Raw genomic sequence first — 26,281 nt, 5'->3', positions numbered from 1 at the left:
CTTTCTCTATGTCTCTCTCTCTCACTGTACCCTCTGCCTGCCAAAAAAAAAAAAAAAAAAAAAAAAAAGAAAGAAACTCTACAGGCTAGGAGAGAATGGTGAGATATATTCGAAATCTTAAGAGAAAAAGACTGTCAAACGAGAATACTGTACCCTGCAAAGCTCTCATTTATGAATGAAGGTGAAATAAAGACCTTCCATAACAAATAGAAATGGAAAGAATTTGTCACCACTGTCCAGCCTTGCAAAAGATGGTTAAGGATGTGCTGCACACAGAAACACAGAAACAAGTTCATCAGTACGAAAGAAGGTAAAGGCTGAAAATCTCCCAGTAAAAGTACAAAGGAAATCCTAAGTAAAAAATAGGATATTTATGGAATAATGGCAAGGCCAATTCATTACTTATCAATAGCCACTTTGAATGTAAATGGCCTTAACTCTCCAGTTAAAAGACACAGATTGGCTGAATGTTTTTTAAAAAAATCCCATCTATTTGCTGCCTACAAGAAACCCATCTCACCAACAAAGATGCATGCAGACTGAAAGTGGAAGGATGAAAAAGATATTCAATGCTAACAGAAACTAAAAAAAGAGTTGGTGTAGCCATCCTAATATCACACAAAATAGACTTTAACTCAAAAACTTTTTTTTTTTGACAGGCAGAGTGGACAGTGAGAGAGAGAGACAGAGAGAAAGGTCTTCCTTTGCCGTTGGTTCACCCTCCAATGGTCGCCACGCTGCGGCCAGCGCACTGCGCTGATCCGATGGCAGGAGCCAGGTACTTATCCTGGTCTCCCATGGGGTGCAGGGCCCAAGTACTTGGGCCATCCTCCACTGCACTCCCTGGCCACAGCAGAGAGCTGGCCTGGAAGAGGGGCAACCGGGACAGAATCTGGCGCCCCGACCGGGACTAGAACCCAGTGTGCCGGCGCCGCAAGGCAGAGGATTAGCCTAGTGAGCCGTGGCGCTGGCCATCAAAAACTTTTAAAAGAAGGCCACTATATAATGATTAAGGGATCAATCCAACAGGAAGATGCAACTATTATAAACATATATGCAACATAATAGTAGGACACCTGACTATTTAAAAGAAATGTTAAGGGACCTAAAGGGAGACATAGACTCAAATACAATAGTAATAGGTACTTCAGTACTCCACTCTCAGCAATGGACAGAACAAACAGAGAGAAAATCAGCAAGGAAACAGAAGAGTTAATCAACACTATTGACTATACAGATATCCATACAATTTTCCATCCTACAATCACAGAATACACATTCTTTTTACTAGTGCATGGATTTTTTTTCTCAGATTGGCCCCATGCTAGGGCATAAAGCAAGTCTCCGCAAATTAAAAAAACGAAATTATACCATGCATCTTCTCGGACCACAAATGAATGAAGCAGGAAATCAGCTACTCAGGAATCTCTAGAACATATGCAAACACATGGACACTGAACAACATGCTCCTGAATAGTGGGTCATTGAAGAAATAAAAAAAACTTCTGGAAATAAATGAAGACGAAAATACAACCAATCAAAATTTATGGGATACAATAAAAGCAAAGTTAAGAGGAAAGTTTATAGCAGTTGGTGCCTACATCAAGAAATTATAAAGGCACCAAAAAAAAAATGAGCTATCAATGCATCAAGGGTCTAGAAAAACAACAGCAAACCAAACCAAAAAATAGTAGGAGAAACTAAATAATTAAAATTAGAGAAGAAATAAACAAAATTGAAACAAAAAATTACAAAAGATCAGCAAAATGAAGAGCTGGTTCTTAGAAAAAAGAAAATGGACACACCGTGTCCCAACTAACCAAAAAAATGAGAGAGAACACTCAAATTAATAAAATTAGAGATGTGAAAGGAAATGTAAAAACAGATCCACAGAAACAAAAAAAATCAGAAATTACTACAAAGAGCAGTATGCTAACAAATTGGGTAACTTAGAAATGGACAGATCCCTGAACACACACAACCTACCTAAATTAAGCCATGAAGACATAAAAACCTAAACAGACCCATAACCAAGATGGAAACTGAATCAGGCATTCCCGCTGAGATCTGGAACCAGACAAGGATGCCCACTGTCACCACTGCTATTCAATACAGTCCTGGAAGTTCTAACCAGAGCCACTAGGCAAGAAAACAAATCAAAGAGACAAATTGGGAAGGAAGAAGACAAACTATCCCTATTTGCAGATGACATGATTCAATATATAGAGGATCCAAAAGACTCCACTAAGAAACTACTGGAACTCCTAGGAGAGTTTGGTAATGTCACAGGATATAAAATCAATGCACAAAAATTAATAACTTTTCTGAAAATATTTTTCTGAAAATATTAATTTGTATTATAGATATTGAATAGAACTGTTATTTTGCATTTAGCAAAGTCAGATGGCTAATAGTTCCAAAATCCAAGTGTAAAAATCACCTATAAGCATTTTAATAAACAAATATTATCTGAGATTTTTAAGTCGTTATTATGTAGAATTTTCAGGGTGATATTTCTAGAAGCATTCTAATTTTGTATTTGAAATGGTGGTAATTCCTCTGCAACGAGACAGGATTTGTTAACCTACCTCCTGAAAAATGAAGTTGGCTATTGAAGTTGAAACCTGGTTTCAACTTCCAGCTCCACCAGCTTTCTAGAAATACATCATTTGAACTAGTTCCTTAAACTTCTTCAAACTTCAATTAACCCATATTTAAATATAGGCAATAATATTTATATTAAAGAATTGTTGTGAGGATTCAATGAAATAATATCTGTGAGTCCTTAACAAAATGCCTGGCACATGAATGTTCACCCTCAATGGTAGTACTAATAACAATTACATATTGCATTTAATTATGTTATAAACTAATTATAATGAATTATGAGGTTCTTAAGGAAATAAAGCATTATTAATATCTATTATAAAAAGTATGTGTCTGATTTTTACAGATTATATATATGTTTATTTGTGCGTGTGTTTTATTTTTTTAAATGATTTATTTACTTATTTGAAAGAGTTACACAGAGAGAGAAGGAGAGGCAGAGAGACAGAGAGGTCTTCCATCCACTGGTTCACTCCCTAGATGGCCACAATGGACAGAGCTGTGCTGATCTGAAGCCAGGAGCCAGTGTTAGATCAGGAGAAGAGTTAAAACTTCCATAGGACTTGATAAACTCACATATAAATGCCCAACATAAACATAAGCCTATTTTGTAAACTGTTACTTCTAGAGTGTCACTACAAAGGTCAGCCACATCATTTGGTGTAAAACTGCTCTAAAATAAATCACAAGTTTTCAGAGTAGTGCTTGGCACCGCAGTTAAGATGCTGCTTGGTACGCCTGCATCCCACATCACAGTATCAGGGTTCAAGGTCTGGCTTGGCTTCTGATTACAGCTTCCTGCTAGTATGTATACTGGAAGCAGCAAGTGGTACCTCAAATACTCGAGTCCCTGCCAACTGTGGGGGAGACCTAGACTGAGTTCTAGCCTCAGGGCTTCGGGCTGGTCCAACCCTGGATGCTATAGGCATTTTAGGAGTTAGCCAGTGGCTGCAAGACCTGTCTCTTTCTATCTGGCTCTCTGCTTCTCAAAAACAATGAAATAAACAAATAAGACCCTTCTTATTCTTATCACTGTAGTTACTACTAAAAATTGGTTTTATTCTTGTGAAATGGAAGCAAGTGATTTTTGACAATGCTATTCGCAGAGGGAAATTTAAAATACACACACAGGCCAGCTCTGTGGCGTAGCAGGTAAAGCTGCTGCCTCAGTGCTGGCATCCCATATGGGTGCCAGTTCAGGTCCTGGCTGCCCCACTTCTGATCCAGCTCTCTGCTATGGCCAGTGAAAGCAGTAGAAGATGGCCCAAGTCCTTGGGCACCTTCACCTGTGTTGGGGAACCAGAAGAAGCTCCTGGCTCCTGGCTTCAGATCAGCACAGCTCTGTCCATTGTGGCCATCTAGGGAGTGAACCAGTGGATGGAAGACCTCTCTGTCTCTCTGCCTCTCCTTCTCTCTCTGTGTAACTCTTTCAAATAAGTAAATAAATCATTTAAAAAAATAAAACACACGCACAAATAAACATATATATAATCTGTAAAAATCAGACACATACTTTTTATAATAGATATTAATAATGCTTTATTTCCTTAAGAACCTCATAATTCATTATAATTAGTTTATAACATAATTAAATGCAATATGTAATTGTTATTAGTACTACCATTGAGGGTGAACATTCATGTGCCAGGCATTTTGTTAAGGACTCACAGATATTATTTCATTGAATCCTCACAACAATTCTTTAATATAAATATTATTGCCTATATTTAAATATGGGTTAATTGAAGTTTGAAGAAGTTTAAGGAACTAGTTCAAATGATGTATTTCTAGAAAGCTGGTGGAGGTAGAAGTTGAAACCAGGTCTATATGATTCAAAATCTCTGTTTTTAGTCAAAAGGTTAGATAATTATTGGTATTTTCTTCATTAAAATCTTTAAATGGTTGACTTCCTTGATTGATGGGCTTAAATAAATTTTTTAAAAAATCCTCATTGAGAATATTTCAGGAATTATCAGTGTCTTAAATACTTTTTCTTTACTGAATCTTTAACCCATCTGCTATTGATGATTTCTCTCATATTCATATGCCCACATAATCTGTCAATTTTTAGAACCATAACGACTGCATATTTCCTAGGTAATCATAGTGACAAAGAATTCTTTTACTTACACTGCGTTGTCCTTTATTTCTTGCTATTCCAACCCAATCCTACCACATATCTTCACTGATCTAAACTGTCAGACTCCACTTCTCAAAATCTCATTTTTTGCTTGTATGCATAATCCCATATTATTTATTAAGAAAAAAAATTTGTATTTAAGCATGCTGATTCAATTACATGTTAACTCTTACCTCAGAGACCAAAAACTACCATGATTTTGGAAATAAAAAAGACAGATAAATAATAGAGTAAGAGTGAAAAGTTTCTGTTTTCAACAATTGGCTAAAAATCAAATATCAGTATCTCAGATTTGGCCTATTCTTTTTCCTGCTTACCTCGGGTTGACCGGAAATATTCAAAATGAGAGCCCACAGTTCCGCTCTCAGTGCCGTGGGACTTCCTTGTCTGATGTACTGTTGAGCAGCGGCACTGTCTTGCTCTGCTAGGACTGTCAAAATACATGAAGATCTCATGAGGGAAGCTATACGCAATCTCACTGAAGTCTCTCACTCTAAGTCTTCCGGGAAACTAACATTGACATCTGATGTGATCGCAGCATCGCCTGACCTTTTCTCACTCTGGATTTTATACGGCCCCATTTACAGCCCTGTAAGCTGAAAGCCTTAATTAAACTTCTCCACCTTCTACTCAGCCTGATAAAAGTTTTAAATATAGGCACCTTGAGATTTTGAGATGTTGCTTTAATTAACATGGATCTGAATTACTAAAGCGTGTGTATGTGTATATATATATATATATACACACATATATATGTATAAAATATGGATTCCATGATTAACTCAAGTTATATCTACTGAAACCATAAATTTCTTACACATATTCTACTAAGTCATGAATGTTCTATTATGGTACATGACATATACCAGATAAGATAATCCATTCTAATAGATGACTTGTTAGTTATCTACCAAAATCAATAGAAAAGAGAATTTTTTTTCAAGAGGCAAAACCAAAGAAGATCTGATAATATTTTAAGAAGGCAAAAAGTACTGTTGAGCAGCAAATTTCACAAAATTAACATATAAACTTCTAAATTTCATTTTTATCTTTTTAAATAAAAATGCTAGCTATTGTTTCTGAAAATAATGTCCCAAAAGGCAAAATACAAAAAAAAAAAATACTAGTTAATCGCTGATGTTTGTCTAAGAGTATTTTTTCTTACATTTATTCTTAAAATCTTGAAAGGGAAAATAGTCTTATACTAAATGAAAATGATATGGCCAAGAGAAACAAAAGAATCACATGAAATAAAAAATTGATGAAACAAATTCTTTAATTTGCAATTGCATTTAATGAAGTTGTCAAGTCATACCAATGAAACCTTTTAAATAAATATGATTTTGAAAAACAGACCTAGAAAGTTTTGTACAAGACAATATAATTGCCATATAGGGTTCATTCTGACACAAAGATTTACCTGCACTTCATATTTCAAAGACAAAAGATTTATATAAATAAGGAAAAGGATCTTTAAAATACAGGAAAATATTATTCCTTAGAATACTGAGAGCCACGTGGGTTAGTAAGTCTTCCTGCGGGGAACGATCAGCAGGAACTGTTGGTTACATGCTCTGCTAATGCAGGAGCATAGTCCCATTAATTCTAATGAGAGATGTGTGAGTGCATCAAAGACAGAACTTACCTTCTGAATTCAAAAGAAAACTCTGCTGAATGAGTTTATCTAACATCCCCGACGAATGTGTGTCTGCATTTCAATTTTAGTGAACTAGTTGTGTACTTCATTTGACATTTATTATAAAGCCAAAACGATGCATTTTCCTGCTCTATAAAGCCTTCTATTAAATTATCTGCATAGATAAATATTGTGCCTCTTTTGGTTTTTAGCTTTTCAGAGATTAAATTTCAATTGGCGATATCTGATGCAGATATTTACTGAAGGTGATCTCATTTTTCAGAAATTAATATAAGTATACTTAAAAGCTTACCTTTTTGACCAATACGCACGTGCTCATTTTCAAAAAGTTCTAAAAACATGAAAAGAAAACAAAATTATTAAATATAAAATATAAATATGCTTAATTACACTTAGAAGAACAGCTACATTTTTTCTGTCCTGATTTTTAATTTAAAAATTTTTTAAAAATTTATTTGCAAGACAGAGAGATAGAGACAGAAAGAGATCAGCCACTTGCTAGTTCACTCCTCAAATGCATGCAATAACCAGAGGTAGACCAAGTCAAATCCAGGAGCCTGGAACCCTGTCAAGGCTTCCTTGTGTGTGGCAGGAACACAAGTACTGGAGCCATCATTACTTGCTGCCTCCCAGGTTTCCATTAGCAAGAAGCTACAATCAGACACAAAGCCAGGACTTAAACCCGGACACTTCATTGTGAGCATCCCGAGCAGCATTGTCACCTCTATGGCGAATGTGTGCCGTATACTGATACTTTCAATTATTTTTAAAGCTGTGTGGCTCTGCAGAAAACTACATTTACCTCATATGCTGGAAAGTTTTTTCTAAGTTATATAATCAGAAGGAAAAATTTGATACTTTAACTTTTCCTTTGTTAGAATATCTTCTCACAAAAAATGTTTCCACTCATCTTCAGTTTTTTTCAAATAAAAAGAAAACTTGTTGGTGGTTCATTTACAGAGTTCTACTTTCACTCCAATCTACGATTAAAGTCTATCTTAAAAGCCTTACGTTAAAGGTAAAATTCCACTATACAAATCCCATTTTAAAAGATTATATGGGATGGGCTGCTTTTTTATAAAAGTACCAATCACAATGGAAAAAGACTCATATACTAAACAATATTAAAATAACAAAGACTTGTTTATCAAAAACACCATTAAGAGTAAAAAGGTAAGTCACAGAGTGTAAGAAAAATATTTGTAATACATATAACTAGCAAAGAACTTTTATCCAGAATATATAAAGAACTTTTGGTAGAAAAAGGAAGACAATGTCAGACAAAAATAGGCCAAGAACCTGACAAAAAAGATAACTTAAAGGGACAATAAACAAAGGAAAATGGCTCAACCACATTAGTCATCCCAGAAATGTTATTAAAACCATTATGAAATACACGATCATCACAATGCCAAAATGAAAAAGATTGACAATTCTAAGTGAAAAGATACCAAACAAACGAATTTCTCATAAAGTTGCTGGGAGCATAAATTGGTTCAACCACTTTGGAAAACTGGCAATATCAAGCTAACACTGAACATCCTACAAAAACCAGCAATTTACTCCCAGGTACATACTATAATGCATATAGTATGTACACCAAGAGACATGTACAAAAATATTCACAGAAGCACTGTTGACAATAACCAAATCGTGGAAATAACTCAAGAGACCATCAACAACAGACCAGATGACTAGTGCTGTATTCATAAAAAGAATTACGATACAGCAATGAGAATAAGTGATTTATAATTCCACACAACACAAGTGATCTTAAAAACAACATAAAGTGGGCCGGCGCCATGGCTCACTTGGCTGATCCTCTGCCTGCGGCACCGGCACCCTGGATTCTAGTCCTGGTTGGGGTGCCGGGTACTAGTCCCGATTGCTCCTCTTCAAGTCCAGCTCTCTGATGTGGCCTGGGAGGGCAGTGGAGGATGGCCCAAGTGCTTGGGTCCCTGCACCCACATGGGAGACAGAGAGGAAGCACCCGGCTCCTGACTTTGGATCAGCGCGCAGCGCCAGCCGTGGCGGCCATTAGGGGAGTAAACCATCGGAAGGAAGACCTTTCTGTCTGGCTCTCTCTCACTGTCTATAACTCTCTATCTCTCTCTCACTGTCTAACTCTGCCTGTAAAAAAAAAAAAAAAAAAAAAAAAAAAAAAAAAAAAAAAAACCAACAACATAAAGTGAAAGAAGCCAGACACACAGAGAAGCGTATCCTGTAGAGTTCCGTGATGATGAAGTACAAAACAGGCAAAACTAGCCTGTGTTAGAAGTGTCACTAGTCGTTAGCCGTGGGGCTGGTAGAGCAGCCAAGAGGGCTGCTGGGAGGCTGTAATAGTCTGTTTCTTCATCTGATTGGAGGTTATACAAGCGCACTCACTTTGGAAACCTTCACTGATCTGTAATGATGTAAGTACTTTCCAGCATGCATTTTATACTTTATAAAAGTTGTATTAAAATTAGAGTAAAACAAAGAAATACGAAGTCATGGCAATGGAGGGAGTTGTGACTTTAGATCTTTGGTTCATTCCATAGAAAATCAGTAGCTCAACTTTCTTTCCTCCTCCTCCCAAACTCCTGGGAAAGGAGGAACTGTTGATTGCATTTATCAGATTACACAGCAGTAGATAACTCCTTCCAATGAATTAACTGTGTGTTAAAGGACATGAACTTGCATATGGCTCTCTCCATAAACACAGCCTAGGTCTCCGGCAACTTGGTAGCCAACTTGGAACCTGATGCTCTCCTGACGAGGCTGCTCATGCCCAGGTACTTTGAAGTTCTTATCAAGGGTGGCTTAATGGCCTCAGAGAGTGAGATAAGGACACAGAAGGACAAGGAGACTGATCTTGGGCTAAGTTTTATTTTTAAGGTTTATTTTCATTATTTGAAATGCAAAATGTTAGAGAAAAACAGAGACAAAGAGAGAGGGAAAAAGAGATCTTCTATCCACTGTTTCACTTTCCAAACAACCACAATGGCCAGGGTTGGGCAAAGCAGAGGCCAGGAACCAGGAACTCCATCCAAGTCTCCAAGTGAAGGGACTCAAGTACTTGGACCTCTTTTCTGCCCTCCTAGGCACATTAGCAGGGAACTGGATTGGAAATGGAGCAGCCAAGACTCAAACCAGAGCTCCAACATGGGATGCCAGCATTTCAGGTGGCAGATTAACACACTGTAGCACAAAGCTTGTCCCTTTGGCTAAGATAATTTAACACCGTTTTCTAGAAAGTCTGTTCTGTAACACCCAACCTTATTCCAGCCAAATACAAAATGGTACTATACTTCTGTTTTCCATTTGTTAATATTTCTTGTGCCCATAGCACTCTTGGGAGGATGGAGGTTGCTAGGGTAAAGAGTGACAGAATTTGAGTACTCCAAGGACATCTAAATGCAGAACCAACTACACCATTACTCCCAACAATGAATAATAGAAGCAGCCAGTTTTCCATTACCTGAAATATTTTAAAAAATATGGCTTGATACATAAAATTACAACAATAAGCAAAAAGCAGAAGAATTTTCTTAAAGAAAGATTACTGTATGTTTGGTACATTTTCAGTATTAGATAATTTTTAGATGGAAAAAATAATCCATAGCTTTTTAATTAAATAGAATACCTGAACCAAAGTACCCTTTTTTAGCTTATTGTATTCTATTTCTGATGTCCCCAAAAGTAATCAACTGATCAGTATTCAGTGACCAAGAAAATTGTCTGGGATTCCTGCTAACAAACAATCATTTTTTTGAAAGGCAGAGATACAGAGAGGCAGAGGCAGAGAGAGATAGAGAGAGGTCTTCCATCCACTGGTTCACTCCCCAGATGACCACAATGGCCAGAGCTGCACCAGTCTGAAGCCAGGAGCCAGGAGCTTCTTCCAGGTCTCCCACTTGGGTGCAGGGGCCCAAGGACTTGGGCCATCTTCTACTGCTTTCCCAAGCCATAACAGAGAACTGAATTGGACGCAGAGGAGGCAGGACTCGAAGCTGTGCCCATATGGGATGCCGGTACTGCAGGCAGCAGCTTTACCTGCTATGCCACAGCGCCAGCCCCCATAAAGCCATTTTCTATTAGTAAAATTTAAACAGATTACAAGGAAAAAAAAGTCTGACAAAAACATATTTATTTCAGAGGCTACATATAAAGTAACAATTTTCACCTTACTTATCTATGATTGTCAGGCTTAGTAACCAAGGATCAAACCTTGACAGCAAATTTTTGTTCTCTTATTAAAATGAATGATACTGCTGGATGATGATAGTGTTTTATTTCACAAAGCAGCATGAAATAAGCAATATTCAAGAATACTTTTTTACATAGTTTAACTATCATGTTAATATAATAATTGTACTTTCTAAATGATATTTTCTAGCCAAGAATAAGAAGCCCAAAGAAGGCAGAACCAGAGTCTCCAGTCTATATTCTATTCCATGTTTCTCAGAGTGCTCTGAGGACCATCCTATTAACAGCTGCATCAGTATTAACAGATCTTGCTTGGAGAAAAGAAAGTTCTGTGGTAAAACAAATTTGGGAGATGCCAAGCTAAAATAGTTTACCCAGGAATTTTCATAGTCTTTTAAGATAGTGACACACATTATTCATCTAACGAAAGTATACATCACAGGCCTTCCCAAACTTTATGTGACAACAAGATCCTCTTTCACAGGACAAATTACGAATACTCCCCCAGAATACACTTCAGGAAATTCGGTGCCAACTGAATACCTTTTTATTCAGAAATAACAAACTATTGAAAATGTCTGTTTAGCAAAATTTACATCTAGTAAGATTCACTTTCATATCAAACTTTTCACTAACTCCCTTCCACAATGACAGAGTCTCATGAAAGCATGCTGATCTTGCTGATACTATAAATGGTTTCCACATGAAGTATATGAGTTTGTCTCTGTGTGTCTGTGTATGTGTGCATAAATTTAAAATAAATGCAGGAGCAGACATTTAACCTGGTAGGCACAACACCCACATTTCAGAGTACCAGAGTTCAATTCCTGGCTCCGAGCCCTGACTCACAGACCCTGGGATACAGCAATGATGGCTCAAACAGTTGGACCCCTGTACCTATGTGAGAGACCTGGATTGCATTTCAGTTCCTGGCTTGCCCTGTTGGAGCCCTAGCCATTGTCGGTATTTGGGGAGTGAACCAGCAGATGGGAGCAATCTCTGTCTCTCTCCCTCTCCCTCCCTCCCTCTCTCTCTCTCTCTCTCTCTCTCTCTGTGTGTGTGTGTGTGTGTGTGTGTGTGTGTCTTGCAAATAAATAAGGTTTTTTAAAAAATAAAATAAATACATATTCAGGAGTTTGTAGGAACAAGTGATATATCTAGTGTTTTTATTAGTATTATTTGTTAATAAGAATTCTGCAATATAATAGTAAAGACTTTTCTCCTTGATTAATTTTCTACTTGATTAATTAGTATGAGAAGAATGTACTGCAAATATAACAATAATTGAATGGAAGCAATGATAAGACATAGTAATAGGGGTTTTTAAGATGAGTAAGAACACAGTTCCTTTAAGTCACAGTTGGACTTAATCCTAAATATAAAACTTGTCTCTATCAAAACACAAGCAGTAGCAGCATTTTCAAACATTTAGCATTAATTCCCAACTTAACCAAAGTCATAGACAAAGGCTAAGAAAATAAAAATCCCAGTGAACCCTGGGCAAAGATATAATATCCAATTCTTCTTTCCAAGTAATTTTGTTGCCTAGCAATTCTCAAGTCAGGCAAAAACACAAATACTACACCACTGAAAACAATCTTATTAAATGAACATGAATTTAACCCAGCTTTTAGAAAACCTACATTGACAAGCAGAGACAGCAAAAATAACTGATGACTAACAGAATGTCAGGCTGCTCCAGACGGTGGAGGTGCTCTTTGCTCTGATGCAGCTACCCCTTTGCATCTAGTCACAGCATCTGCCACACTGAATCTATGTCGCCTACCACTAAGAGCAGGACTATGCCTTACATCCACGAATTTACTCACCAGTATCTGGCCCTCAGTAGGCTCCCACTGAATATTTATTGCATTATGTGTAAATCAAAGAAGGAAAATCAACACTCTAGTTTAAGAAATAAATCTAGTGTTTTAAAGTATAGCTACTATAAGGTTTAGAATAATTTCAAACAATTTTAAAAAAATTATTTACTTGAAAGACAGAGTTACAAAGAGAGAGGGATGAAAGAGATAGGAAGAAATCTTCCATCTGTTGGTTCGCTCCCCAAATGGCCACAATGGTCTGGGGCTGTGCTGAAGCCAGGAGTCAGAAGCTTCCTCCATGTCTCACATGAGTATAGGGGCCCAAACACTTGGGCCATCTTCTACTGCCTTCCCAGGCATATTGGAGTGTGCTGAATCAAACGTAAATGGTACAGCTGGGACATGAACCAGAGCCCACAGGGGATGCTGGTGTCACAGGCAGCAGCTTAAATCACTGTCACAATGCCAACTCCATAAACAATTCTTAAAGATTATTTCAAAAGGGAAAAATACACATATAATTCAGGGTTGTCTTAGTATTTCTGTTCCTTTTCTTATATAAGGCTATCACTAGCCATGAACAGAACTATATAAGATATCTTATTCTGTAAGATTAATTAATTATGTGCTATAAAAACAGAAGAATACTAACCAGGAGGCACTTGTGTAGAATCATCTATACCCAGTTGTCCTGTATTTAAGCCAAGTTCTACAAAGTATTCTTTCTGAAAAATAACATATGTAACATTAACATACATCTCAGACTTTACTGCACATTAGTATAAGATCATATTCACCTACACATCAGCTTAAATAAAAATTGCAATATAAAAATGAATGTAGTTTTGCCCAATATGAGTATGGCTCATATTTTTTAGAAAGCTTCCCAAAAATAGTTGTTGATTTTTATTAGTCAACAAGTTAATTAATAAAGAATGATAATTGTGCTTTTGAGTAGAGAACTAGAAGCATTGAAACCTTTCCTAAAACACACACACACACACACACACACACACAGTATAAGTAGCACTTGTCACAATTATAATCTTCAAAAATAATTGTCTAAAATTAGTAAAACAATCATATATCTGTGCTTTCTTTGGTATTGTACTTGTCTTAAGGTTTAATTAACTAAACAAATACGCAAAACAAATTTATTTTTATGTAAAACTAGACTAGCAACTGCTCAGTTAAAATAAGAATAAACTGGATTCATTCTCCCTACTTCCTCTACTTATCTAGGAATGTCTAAGGAAAGTAATGTTCGGTATTTTTAAAAATACTATACACATTATTTTTATTCCCTAAGTAATTAAATATTTCTATTAATATATGCCTCAATGTTTTGCTACTATTCTAATTGCTAAAACCATACTTCCTTCTCCATTTAAAAAATAGAATTAGTTTTAATCCTTCCTAATTATCTTGTTATTTAAGTCTGTGATGTATTAATGTTTATCACAAAACAGTTACTCAGCCTAACATGCACATACATACATTTCATTTTGTATTGATTCTAAATAACGGCCATTTTATTTCCATTCTTAACTAAACTTGATTTTGTCTATAGCTTTAAAAAGTACTGCAACCTATGTTCCCACATTTTAATGACTAGTAAGCTGAAAATTTGTTATTCTTCTATTTTCAATCACTGTCTTCCATGCATTTTAAGACACTGTTACTTCATTGACATCACTAGCTTGTTAATTTGTATTTCATTTTTAAAACAAGCTTAGTCTTCATACTAAAGGATGCAGGCCCGATAAACACTTCAATAGTAGGCTTTGTATCCAAAATATTTCTTACTCAACATGAGCAGATGTGGGCTCAAATCTCTGATCTTCAAAACTCGTCTCAGGTTTCATGTCTTCTCAAGCCTTCCTTGATATTCCAGGCTGATGTAAGCAACTCTCTATGCACATACATAAGTATTATCTCATACCAACTTCTATTGAAGCACCTAACCACATCACAGTGAAACTACCTTTTTACTGTTCATCTTCCCACTAGCTTGCAGTGTGAAGTCAAAGACTCATCCATATTTGCACACCCTGTATTCATCCAGAGGCCTGACATAGCAGAGGGGTTCAGTATTTTTTGAACCACATGACTGAATTAGCAAACAGGACATAGATGGAATTTCATTTGACAGTTAATAAATCACAGTTTTAAGGAACTTCCACTTAAAGTGGATGAATCTTCCTAACACTGTGACTAGGTCTAAGTGCTATTCCATTATAGGGTTACAGGACTCACTGAGCCCTTACCAAGTTGAGTACTTAGACATGGCAGGGTCACAGATAAACCATCCAAGTTAGAATCACAGCACTAGGCCACCTGAATACAGGGGAGGCAGAAGAGAAGGACTAACGGTCTGCTAGGGCATAGAGTCACACTTGCTTAGAAATTAATAATAGGCTTTAGGTTCTCCAATAACTAAGAATGCTTTCTCATCAGCTTAAGGTCCCTACAGACAACACAAGACTAGTCCCACTCAGGCACACAGTGGGCCTTTTCCTAAATTACCTTTTCCTGATTCTTTCCCTAGTAAACTCCTTTGAGAACCAGTTCAAATGGAAGTATCTCTGAGTAGATTTCCCACCACTTCCAGAAAGAGAAATCTGCCATTTCCTCTTCTGAAAAGCCAGAGCACTTTCTTGATAAACCCTAACCTCTACTATTAGGACTTCTAACATTTTTTTTAAAGATTTTTTTATTTACTTGACAGCTAGAGTTACAGACATTGAGAGGGAGAGAAAGGTCTTCCTTCCGTTGGTTCACTCCCCAAATGGCCGCAACGGCCGGAGCTGCACCAGTCCGAAGCCAGGAGCCAGGAACCTCCTCCTGGTCTCCCATGCGGGTGCAGGGCCCAAGGACTTGGGCCATCCTCCACTGCCCTTCCAGGCCACAGCAAAGAGCTGAACTGGAAGAGGTGCAACCGGGACTAGAACCAGCGTCCATATGGGATGCCAGCACTGCAGGCGGAGGATTAACCTAGTGCAAAATGGTGACGGTTCTAGTCCCAGCTGCTCCACTTCCAATCCAGCTCTCTGCTATGACCTGGGAAAGCAGTAGATGATGGCCCAAGCACTTGGGCCCCTGTAGCCACATGGGAGACCCAGAAGAAGCTCCTGGCTGCAGATGCACCTAGCTCCGGAATTTGTGGCCATTTTGGGAATGAACCAGCAGGTGGAACATGTCTCTCTTGGTCTCTCCATCTCTGTCTGTAACTCTATCTCTCCAATAAATAAATAAAATCTTAAAAACAAAAAAAGTTACTGGAAAAACAATTAAAAGATAAGTTTATTTTGGTGCAAAACTCTCTGAGGCTGGCGCCGCGGCTCACTAGGCTAATCCTCTGCCTACGGCGCCGGCACACCAGGTTCTAGTACCGGTCGGGGCACCGGATTCTGTCCCAGTTGCTCCTCTTCCAGTCCAGCTCTCTGCTGTGGCCCAGGAGTGCAGTGGAGGATGGCCCAAGTCCTTGGGCCCTGCACCCACATGGGAGACCAGGAGGAAGCACCTGGCTCCTGGCTTCAGATCAGCACCATGTGCTGGCCGCAGCGCACGGGCCGCCGCGGCCATTGGAGGGTGAACTAACTGCAAAGGAAGACTGTCGCTCCCCCTCTTCGTGGAGGAACGACACAGGACCCTGCGCTGTTCTTTCGTCTGCTCGGCCCTCCCCGGGTTTACTGCTGGTTCTTCCCGGGTTGGCTACTATCCCTTCCACCTCCGTGGAAGGGCAGTTCCCCCTGGCCACATTCCCCACTTCCGCAGGGGAGCGGCACACCGCCGGCCGGCTCTCTCGGGGGCTGCACGGGTTCCCTTAGATGTTCCCCATAGATGTTCCCGGTGCATGCCGTCTCTCTCCTCCTTTATAGTCCTCCTCCGCCAATCCCAACTCGGCTGCCCACACGCCGAGTACGCTGCTCTCCAATCAGGAGCAAGTCCTACAGTTAATTGGTTGAACTGGAGGCAGCTGTGCGGAAGCTGTTTACTTCTCTCCCAGCGCCATATTGTGGGAGAGCAGATGCATAGAATAAGTCTTAATTTCAGTAACTTAGTCCAGTCCGGATTGCTCCCCACAGATCCCCCTTTCTTTTTATTTTTGGCGTTGATATGCGCCTGTCTTCGGTGTCCCGCAGCACACACTCTGCTCTACTTGCTAGAGTTGCCACAGGTTCTTACAATCAGGCAAACCGAATCCGGGTCCTCTCTTCGCCATGTTGTGAGGAGGTTTTTAGGCGCTGATGCGTGCCTGTGTTCGGTGACCTGCGGCTCACACTCTGGTCGAGCCGCCTGCTGGCGCTTACCGCCTTAATTAGGCAGACCGAATCCAAGCCTTCTCATTGCCTTTTTGTGGGGAGGCCTTACTGATGTTAATTCGTGCCTGTCTTCGGTGACCTGCAGCGCATAAGCTGCTAGCCGCCCAGGTGCTCATCGCCTCACTAATCGGGCAGACCGAATCCAAGCTCTCACATTGCAGTGTTGTAGGGAGGCCTTTCTATTTCTTATTTCTCTATCTCCGGGCATTCCTATTTCTCCCATTTTACTTCTATCTCCCAGCATTCTTATTTCTCTCATTTTATTTCTAAACTTCTATTTCTCTTATCCCTGCAGCTTCCCGGCTGCGCCCGCCCCGAGGCTGCTTCTCGGCAGCTTTCCGGCTCTGAGCCGCTTCAGCCCGCATCTCTCTCATCTGCGCGGCTCGGCTTTGCGTGGCTTGGCTTCGCACGCTCTGCGGTCTCCACGCCCTTCGCGTCTGCACCACGGCCTCGCGCCAGCCCCGTTCCCTATCTATTCATGCCCCGTGCTCTCTCTGCACGCGGCGGCTTCCGCGAGTAACACAGCGTAGCTTACGTGTCCGCCACTAGCATTCAATCTAAGTTCCCCGGGCTAGCCTGGCGAATTCAACCCAGCATACGTCTCTGCCCCACGGTTTGGCTTCCCGTCCTTTGCTCCCCGGGCTAATCAGACGGATCCCAACCAGGCTCACGTTTCAGCTTCTGGTTTCAACTTTTCGCCCCCTATTCCCGGGCTAACTTGAGAATCCCAAAGTGGCTTTCGTGTCCGCCTTGGCCTGCCCCCCGCGGCTTCAATTTCCCTAACACTTTTCTCTACCCGGTATGTTTCCCCAAACTTTCCTCCAACGATATTCCTCCCTCATTTCTCCTGGCCTCTCCCCACAGTCCGCGTCCGAGTCTGTTTGTTCTAGCTTTCACTTTCGCTTTCGACCTTAGAGATTTCTCCCAGCTTCCCCTGTAGTCCGTATCCGAGTCTATGCCTAGGCTTTCAATAGCTTCTTCCGGCACCCTTTTCGTCCGGCTTTTCCCTAGGCTGTTTGCTAGTCTCTCTCTCCGGTATTTTCCCAGTTCTTCCCGTTTCTTCCCTCCTAAGTTTGCTATCCATCCTAGGTTTCCTATCCGAGTCATTTCTTCCCTCCTAAGTTTGCTATCCGAGCTAGGTTTCCTATCCGAGTCACGGCACCATTATGTCGCTCCCCCTCTTCGTGGAGGAACGACACCAAGCCCTGCCTAGGCTTCATATCCGAGTCACGGCACCATTATGTCGCTCCCCCTCTTCGTGGAGGAACGACACAGGACCCTGCGCTGTTCTTTCGTCTGCTCGGCCCTCCCCGGGTTTACTGCTGGTTCTTCCCGGGTTGGCTACTATCCCTTCCACCTCCGTGGAAGGGCAGTTCCCCCTGGCCACATTCCCCACTTCCGCAGGGGAGCGGCACACCGCCGGCCGGCTCTCTCGGGGGCTGCACGGGTTCCCTTAGATGTTCCCCATAGATGTTCCCGGTGCATGCCGTCTCTCTCCTCCTTTATAGTCCTCCTCCGCCAATCCCAACTCGGCTGCCCACACGCCGAGTACGCTGCTCTCCAATCAGGAGCAAGTCCTACAGTTAATTGGTTGAACTGGAGGCAGCTGTGCGGAAGCTGTTTACTTCTCTCCCAGCGCCATATTGTGGGAGAGCAGATGCATAGAATAAGTCTTAATTTCAGTAACTTAGTCCAGTCCGGATTGCTCCCCACAGAAGACCTTTCTCTCTGTCTCTCTCTCACTGTCCACTCTGCCTGTCAAAAAAAAATCAATATGCAAAAATCAACAGCCTTTGTTTTGGGGTGATAAACAAAAGGCTTGATAATACCTTAACTCCACCATCAGGAAATCTCCACACTCTTCATTTTAAAACTCGCTTCCTCACCAAATGTCAGGGACGGGCTCCAGAGCGGAAAGTCTCTAGCTCTTCTTGACCTTCCCTGTCTCTCCCAGTGTCTCACCATGTTATGAATTCCACAAAAGTTGGATGAAATAAGTAAAATGTACTTTCTTACAAACAATTTTAAAAAACTCACAATTTGTTTCAATCAGTTTACACTAGTGGTTTAGATACACGCTGCAATAAAACACTTTTCTAATGGTTGTCTTCTAAAATATGTTATTTTTAAAGTTTATGCTTACCAATTCAGGGATGTCTTTCACTTTCAGAGGAACTTGGATTAAACCCAAATGAGTCCTGAAACTAAGAGGATCGCCATTTTCATAATTTGGGTTGCGAAGATTAATTAATACCTTTAAAAATAAATCCAACAAAATTAGTTAGTTTCTTTAGAGGATGCTTATGTTTATGAAATTCATAGTGATGCTCTCAAATACCACCACAAAATTCAAAACTATCTGAAGTTATGCATATATTTTAATCACATTCTAAGATAGTATTAAATTATATTGAAAGTTAAAATACCATAAACCTGCTTTTAATTAGGATGGTTTTAATAGTCCAATTAATAAACTACCATGTAAAAACTAGACTTTAAAGTTAAGCACTCAGTTAAAAATAAAAACAACAAAAAATTTTTGAGGCCAGCATTGTGGCACAGTGTATTAAGCTGCCACTTACAGTGCCAGCAACCCATATGGGCACAGGTTCAAGTCCTGGCTACTCCACTTCTGATCCAGCTCTCTGCGAATGTGTCTTGGAAAGTAGTAGAAGCTGGTCCAAGTACTTGAGCCCCTGCAACCCATGTGAGAGACCTGAATGGAGTTCTAGCCTCCTGGTGTCCACCTGGTCCAGCTCTGGCTGTTGCAGCCATTTTAAGAGTGAACCAGCAGATGGAAGATCTCTCTCTCTCTCTCTTTTTCTCTGTGTGTGTATGTGTGTGTGTGTGTGTCGTCCACCCACCCATCCATTTCATCCATCCCTCCCTTTCTCTTTCATAACTCTGCCTTTCAGATAAATAAATAAATCTTTTTAAAGTTATAAAAAATAAAAATAATTATAACATTTTCCCAGGGAAGATGACAGAAAAAACAAAGACTTTATATCAGGAAATATTTAAAAATCAACTCTAACAATTTTAAAAATTAGAAATTTGGGGTGGGTATTCGTCTGAGTAGTTAAAAAGCCATTTCTGGAGACATCTGCCTCCCCTAGCAGACTGCCTATATTTGATTCCTGGCTCTGCTCCTGGTTCCAGCTTCTTGCTAACGCACATGCTAGGAAGCACCAGTGATGGCTCAAGTGGTCGGCTCTCCAGTACCCACACAGGAGACCCAATACTAAATGGAGATCTCTATTTCTGTCTGCATCTCTCAAATAATTTTTTTAAAATTCAGAATAATTAAAATAAATAAAAAGAGAAATTAGCCAGACTTTTATAAGAATGTTGGAGTAGCACTACAGGATATAACCTCTAAACCAAATCTGCAAGGACAAAATAAAGAAATTTTAGAAGCAAAGCTAAAAAAAAGACAATTTACATAGTTCGCAAATATAAATAGATTAAAACTATCTTAGATATTTATATATCCTTTTATCTAGGAATCTCACTTCCACAAGTATGAATACAGAACATGACTTTGAGAAAATAATAAAATATTTGCAAAGACAGAAAGGTACTCAAACATTCACGGAAAGTGGAATTGACAGGTAAGTTTATTTTGGTTCTGCAAAAAAATTTTGAAATCCATGCATATGCAAGGTCTTCCAGAAGCTCATGGAAATGTGTATTATGAAAACCTATGCATGGATTTCAGAGAGTTTTAATTGTTTTTCCATTAACATTTTTTGTTTTTAAGATTTTATTTATTTATTGGAGAGAGAGAGTTGCAGACAGAGAGAAGGAAAGACAGAGAGACATGTTCCATCCGCTGGTTCACTCCCAAAATGGCCACAAATTCCGGAGCTAGACCCATCTGCAGCCAGGAGCTAGGAGCTTCTTCTGGGTCTCCCATGTGGCTGCAGGGGCCCAAGCGCTTGGGCCATCATCTACTGCTTTCCCAGGTCATAGCAGAGAGCTGGATTGGAAGTGGAGCAGCTGGGACTAGAACCGGCACCCATATGGGATGCAGATGCTGCAGACAGAGGCTTGGCCCACTTCGCCACAGCACCAGCCCCTTCCATTAACTTTTTAAATTAAGATTTATTTTATTTATTTGAAAGACAGAGTTACAGAGACAGGGAAAGGCAGAAAGAGATATCTTCCATCTGCTGGTTCACTCCCCAAATGACCACAATGGCCAGGGTTAGGCCAGGCAAAAGCCAGAAGCAAGGAGCTTTATCTGGGTCTCCCATGTGGGTGCAGGGACCCAAGCATTTGGGACCTTTCAGCTGCTTTCCCAGATGCATTAGCAGGGAGCTGGGTCAGAAGTGCAGTAGCCAGGACTTGAATCGGTGCTCATTTGGGATGCTAGTGCTGTAGGCATCAGCTCAACCTGCTGTGCCACAACACTGGTGCCTCCATGAAATTTTTGAGGTTCCCTCATAGTGAAGAAATAATGTTTATGGTATACTGCTTAAATGGAAAAATATCAAGCAATTTAAATTTCTCATCAGAGAGGATTATTTAAATAATGCTTAATTCATACAATAAAATACAGTGTAGGATATCTCAATTAATACAGGCAATGAAATGAAAAATATATCATAATATGTCATTGATCTCTCTCTCCTTTGCTCTCTCTTGCTCTCTCCCTTTTTCTCTCTGGATCTCTCTCTTACGCTCTCCCTCTCCCTCTTTTCCTTCTTCGCCCCTTCCTTCCAGTCTGTCGGGTTTTCCCCGTAAACCTTTTCCCTTAAAAAAATAAAATAAAATAAATAAATAAAATCAAAAGTATAAAAACAATACCATTACTGCTATATGATGGTACTATTAGTAATCTTTAAATTTTATTCTTACGTATGCTTTCTTATTTTTCTAATAGTAACAAGCATAATCTGTAAAGAACAATAATAACAACTTTAAAAAATATTCAAACTCTTCAAGAAAAGAAACCATCAAGAAGTCGGTGGAGATGATAATAACAGGAGCACTATCATATTTGAGTAAGGCATTAATGAACAGTTAACTAATAGCTGATAAAACAAACAGTTCTATTGCCAAATTCTCAGAATTGCAAATACAATATTGAAGCTAAAAAAATTAATGTTTTTGGTTTAAAAACTAAAATATCTATCCTAACAAAGAATCAACAATATTACATATACACTAATATAGAACAGCACAGCTTAACCTTAATAACATAAATAGAAGATCATACTGTACTGGAAATCAGAACAGGAAAAAAAAGGAGAAGAAACTGTGGATACATGAGTAACAGAAAAGAGAAAATATCACAATGTAGAAATTATAACTACGAAAATGTTCTTGACAAAGAAGATCTCAGCATGACTAATAAAAGGGTCAATTTAGCAACAAATCCTCAAGGGAACACAACGTTATGACTATTAAAGAGAAAATACAGTTAAAAATAAGCATAGAAAAACTGTATGAGGAGCCAGTTCTGTGGCACAGCAGGTTAAGCCACTGTCTGCAGTGCCAGCATCCCATATGGGTGCTAGTTCAAGTTCCAGGTGCTTCACTTCCACTTCAGTTCCCTGTAAGTGTGCCTGGGAAAGCAGCAGCAGATGGCCCAAGAGCTTGGATCCCTGCACCCATGTGGGAGACCCGGAAGAAGCTCCTGGCTCCTGGCCCAGTCTCAGCTGTTGTGGCAGTTTGGGGAGAGAACCAGCAGAGAGAAGACCTCTTTCGCTCTGTCTTTCCTTCTTTCTCTCTCTCTCTCTCTCTCTCTCTCTCTAACCTGGCCTTTCAAATAAATAAATAAATCTCTTAAAAAATTACATTAAATTTCAACCCATAATTGCTAGAAAAGGAAAGGCTTTGAGAGAAGCTGAGAGAAAGAAAATCAACATAATAAAGGCAGTTTTTTACCAAACTAATATTTCTTTGAAGTTAAAAATAAACTGTACTTCAAAAAGGCTGAATGTTTCTTTTCTTTTCTTTTTATTTAATTGACTTATATTTTGGAAAGGTAGAGGTACAGAAAGGCACAGGCAGAAGCAGAGAGAGGTCTTCCATCTACTGGCTCACTCCCAAACGGCTGAGATGGCCACAGCTGGGCCAATCCAAAGCCAGGAGCCAGGAGCCAGGAGCTTCTTCTGAGTCTCTCACACAAGTGCAGGGGCCCGAGCACTTGGGTCATCTTCCACCGCTTTCCCAGGTCATAGCAGAGAGCAGGATCAGAAATGAAGCAGCCGAGTCTTGAACTGGCACCCATAGGAGATGACAGCACTGCAGGCGGTGGCTTTACCCGCTACACCACAGCTCCAGGCCCTTAAGTAATTTCTAACAAAGTTTTACTTTGGTCAAACTGGTATCAGACAACAGGTTCAAAATAACAAGATAAAATTAAATGTACAACATTCATTCATTCATTCATTCAATAAGTATTTATTGAGTAACTATGTTCTAAGCATTGTTCTACCTGTTGGTGACACAACAGTTAGGGATAGGATTAATTTGCAAGTGGTTGATGGTAACTCATACTTATCTCTTCCATGAATACCTAGAAGTCTGGTGCTAATCTTTAGCTAAGTTAGATGAAATGTACTAATTAGTCATTTATAATTCACTATTCAATGTTCAAAATTCTCCTGGAGTCATTTCCCTTAACACCTTTCACTAATAATGTCTGCAGCTAATTTAACCAGTCAGAGTATAAAAGATCCCTCTTAAAAACATGTGCCTTGTCTCCTTAATCTACATAATCTCACATATATCTTGATGGTTCCTAACCTAAGAATGAAGAACAGCTAACTGAGCCTTGGGAGCTCGGCTGAGACTGAGGCTCTCTGTGCATTTGTTCTTCCTGAAAGACAGCCTTGCCTGGGTGTTATCAATCACCTGTCCCTGTGTAATTACTGCAGCAACGAACAAAACAGAAGGAAAAGCCCCTGCCCCTGTGATAAAATTATTTTTAACTGAAGAGACTGGTTTCCAGTGTGTTAGCCCTAGGAAAGATCTGAAGAGCTGCAAAAATACTGTTCAATATTCAAAAGCACCAAGTCAAAAGGAAATAAACTTTCTTTTACTATCTCATACTTAGTAGTTATTTAGAAACAGCACAATCTAAAGAAATGCAAGAGAAAATTACTAATTTTTCTAACAAGATAAAGAACTAGTATCTTCTATAATGACAAGTGCTACAGAGGAAAGCAAAGCTGGAAAGAAGTATAATGGATTCCAAGAAGGAGCGCCAGGGAAGACCTGGCTGAGAAGGTGACAATTCAGCAAAGACCTGGGGAGTAAGGGAACATGCAGGCAGGCAATTAGGGAAAAAATACTGAAGCCAAGAAAACAAGAAGCAAGGCCTGCAGATGAGAGGAAGCCAGAGGAACGTAAGCGGCTAAAGTGTCATGAGCAAACAAATTAGGAGGAAAAGCAGCAGCAGGTGCACTCCGAGAAATAACGGGTATCAGATCAGTTAAGGTGCTCAGGGCCACTGTCATGACTTTGGCTTTTATTTTTTACTTTATTCAGATTTAAATTATACATATTTGTGAGGTACAGTCTGATAATTCAACGTATGTATACAATGTGTATGGTCAAATCAGGTTAGTTAACATTTCCATCTATGTAAACATTTTTTAAATGTTTAACACATAATAATTGTAAATGTTTGTGGGGTACAGTATCTATTTCAACACTTATATGCAATATGTACAGATCAAATCAGGGTAATTGATGTTTCTATCCCCTTATCATTACTCTATATTTGGAGAGACTTCAGGGTCCTTGGTTCTAATTATTCATAAAATATGTAATAGGTTACCATGAACTACATCCCCTCACTGTTCTACTGAACACCAGAATCCATTTTTTCTATAAAACTGCCTTTCAGTACCCATCATCCACCTTCCCTCTATCTCTAACCTTTCGCAATCTCTAGTAATCACTATTCTATATTCACATCAACTTTTTTAAAGTTTCCACAGGAGACAGCCAGGAGTTTCTTCCAGGTCTCCCATGTGGGTAGCAGGGGCCTAAGCACTTGAACCATCTTCCACTGCTTTTCCCATGCTGTTAGCAGGGATCTGGATCGGAAGTGAAGCAGCTGGGACACAAGCCAGCACCCATATGGGATGCTGGCGTCACAGGCAGTGGCTTTACCCGCTACACCACAACGCTGGGCCCAGTTGCTGCCATGAGGTAATCTTACCTCCCACTTCCCTCATGTTATTCCTTCATCAACATATGTATATTTATGTAATGTTATTCCTTCATTAACATATGTATATTTATCTAATGGAACCTACCTCAAGAAAATCCTTAGGTGCATAAACAGGTCTGAAAAGGCTTAAATCTAGAATAAGATAGATGCAAAGATTATTTCAGTTACACATTATATGAAGTCTTATTAAAGCTACATGTTAATGATTCTTCCATATGTTGCAGTACAGATACTGAGTATTTGCTGAGTACTGATTATTTGACAGATGTTATGTTACATTTTGGGAACATAAAAATAAAGAAGCCCTCTTTTCAGTGATGGCCTAGATGAAATACTCTAGAAGAAACTCCAGAAATTCATAAATTACAACAAATTATTTACAACTGAATTTGTAAAACAATGTAAATGTAATGCAAAGGTGCTATCTGAAAATTCTCCAGGTACTTAGAATGCAAAGAACACATGCTCAGCATATTCATCTGGTTGCATTAAACCTCCCCCTTTTATCCTCCAACAACACACTGCTTCCTTTACGATGGCACTTGCTGCTTGCCTGTCTCCCAATCTTATTTTTTAAGCAGAGAGAACAGAGAAGAAGAGTTATGTATAAATCTTTCTATGCAATTACAGGCATCTATTTATCACAGTAAATGAAATAAAGCTGCTCTTCATTATATATTTATAAAATTGACTAGATATATTAAAATGCACCAAAATAAGTTCTTTAAGGCCACAAAACACATTTTTCAGTATTCAGCCTATTTTAACATCTCAATGTAACATTATATAAAACATTTACCTTAATTGTCTCAGAAGTCTACACAATAAATTTACTTTTATAAAAATGTTTTAATATGTTCCTTTAAAATGGGTAAAATGATTTAAATAGTCTCAAAATATTGGAAAACACAGACCAAAGTTTACACTATAAAGTAGAAGTTTAAGTAAACAAAACAGAGTTTAGGGAATTAACGGTGACAGAAAGTTGCTATCCTTCCAAAAGTGTTAATTATATTATTCTGGATCCACAATTAAAATGGCAATTCTTTTGCTAATACTAAATTTTGAAAAAAAGACTCTTCATATACCTGGTTCATCGGTTCCCATTTCATTCCATTTATTGAGAAGTTCTTTCTGTTCTGCAACTGGCCTCTACAAAAGGTAATTTTAAAAGTGGTTTCACTTTTTGAAGCTTAGTAATGCAGCTAAAAATCAAAAATCAACAGCTTATTTAAAAAATTAAATAAGCTAGCATAACATAAGAAAAATAATTTCACAGAACATGGAGAACTTTATTTGGTGGGGAGAATTACACTTAAATTATCTATGTTTCTGATTCAAGGAATATGG

General features: G+C 39.1%; 1 protein-coding gene across 4 annotated transcripts in view; it reads right to left on the bottom strand.

The window, feature by feature from the left end:
- The window catches only part of TBC1D19 (TBC1 domain family member 19), a 177,480-nt gene that overhangs the window by 91,928 nt on the left and 59,271 nt on the right, over positions 1-26,281 (bottom strand). For all 4 annotated transcript variants that reach the window (XM_051842268.2, XM_051842305.2, XM_051842295.2 and 1 more), the window contains 6 exons: positions 26,020-26,083; positions 25,017-25,063; positions 18,884-18,994; positions 13,068-13,140; positions 6,697-6,735; positions 5,065-5,177 (listed from right to left, as the gene is read on the bottom strand). In XM_051842268.2, the coding sequence (XP_051698228.1) occupies positions 5,065-5,177; positions 6,697-6,735; positions 13,068-13,140; positions 18,884-18,994; positions 25,017-25,063; positions 26,020-26,083 (447 nt within the window). The remainder of the gene's footprint in view (positions 1-5,064; positions 5,178-6,696; positions 6,736-13,067; positions 13,141-18,883; positions 18,995-25,016; positions 25,064-26,019; positions 26,084-26,281) is intronic.

This window comes from Oryctolagus cuniculus, chromosome 2 (genome assembly GCF_964237555.1).
Source record: "Oryctolagus cuniculus chromosome 2, mOryCun1.1, whole genome shotgun sequence".
NCBI classification, from domain to species: domain Eukaryota; kingdom Metazoa; phylum Chordata; class Mammalia; order Lagomorpha; family Leporidae; genus Oryctolagus; species Oryctolagus cuniculus.
Note: the sequence above shows the minus strand (reverse complement) of the source record. Positions and strands in the feature narration are given on the sequence as shown.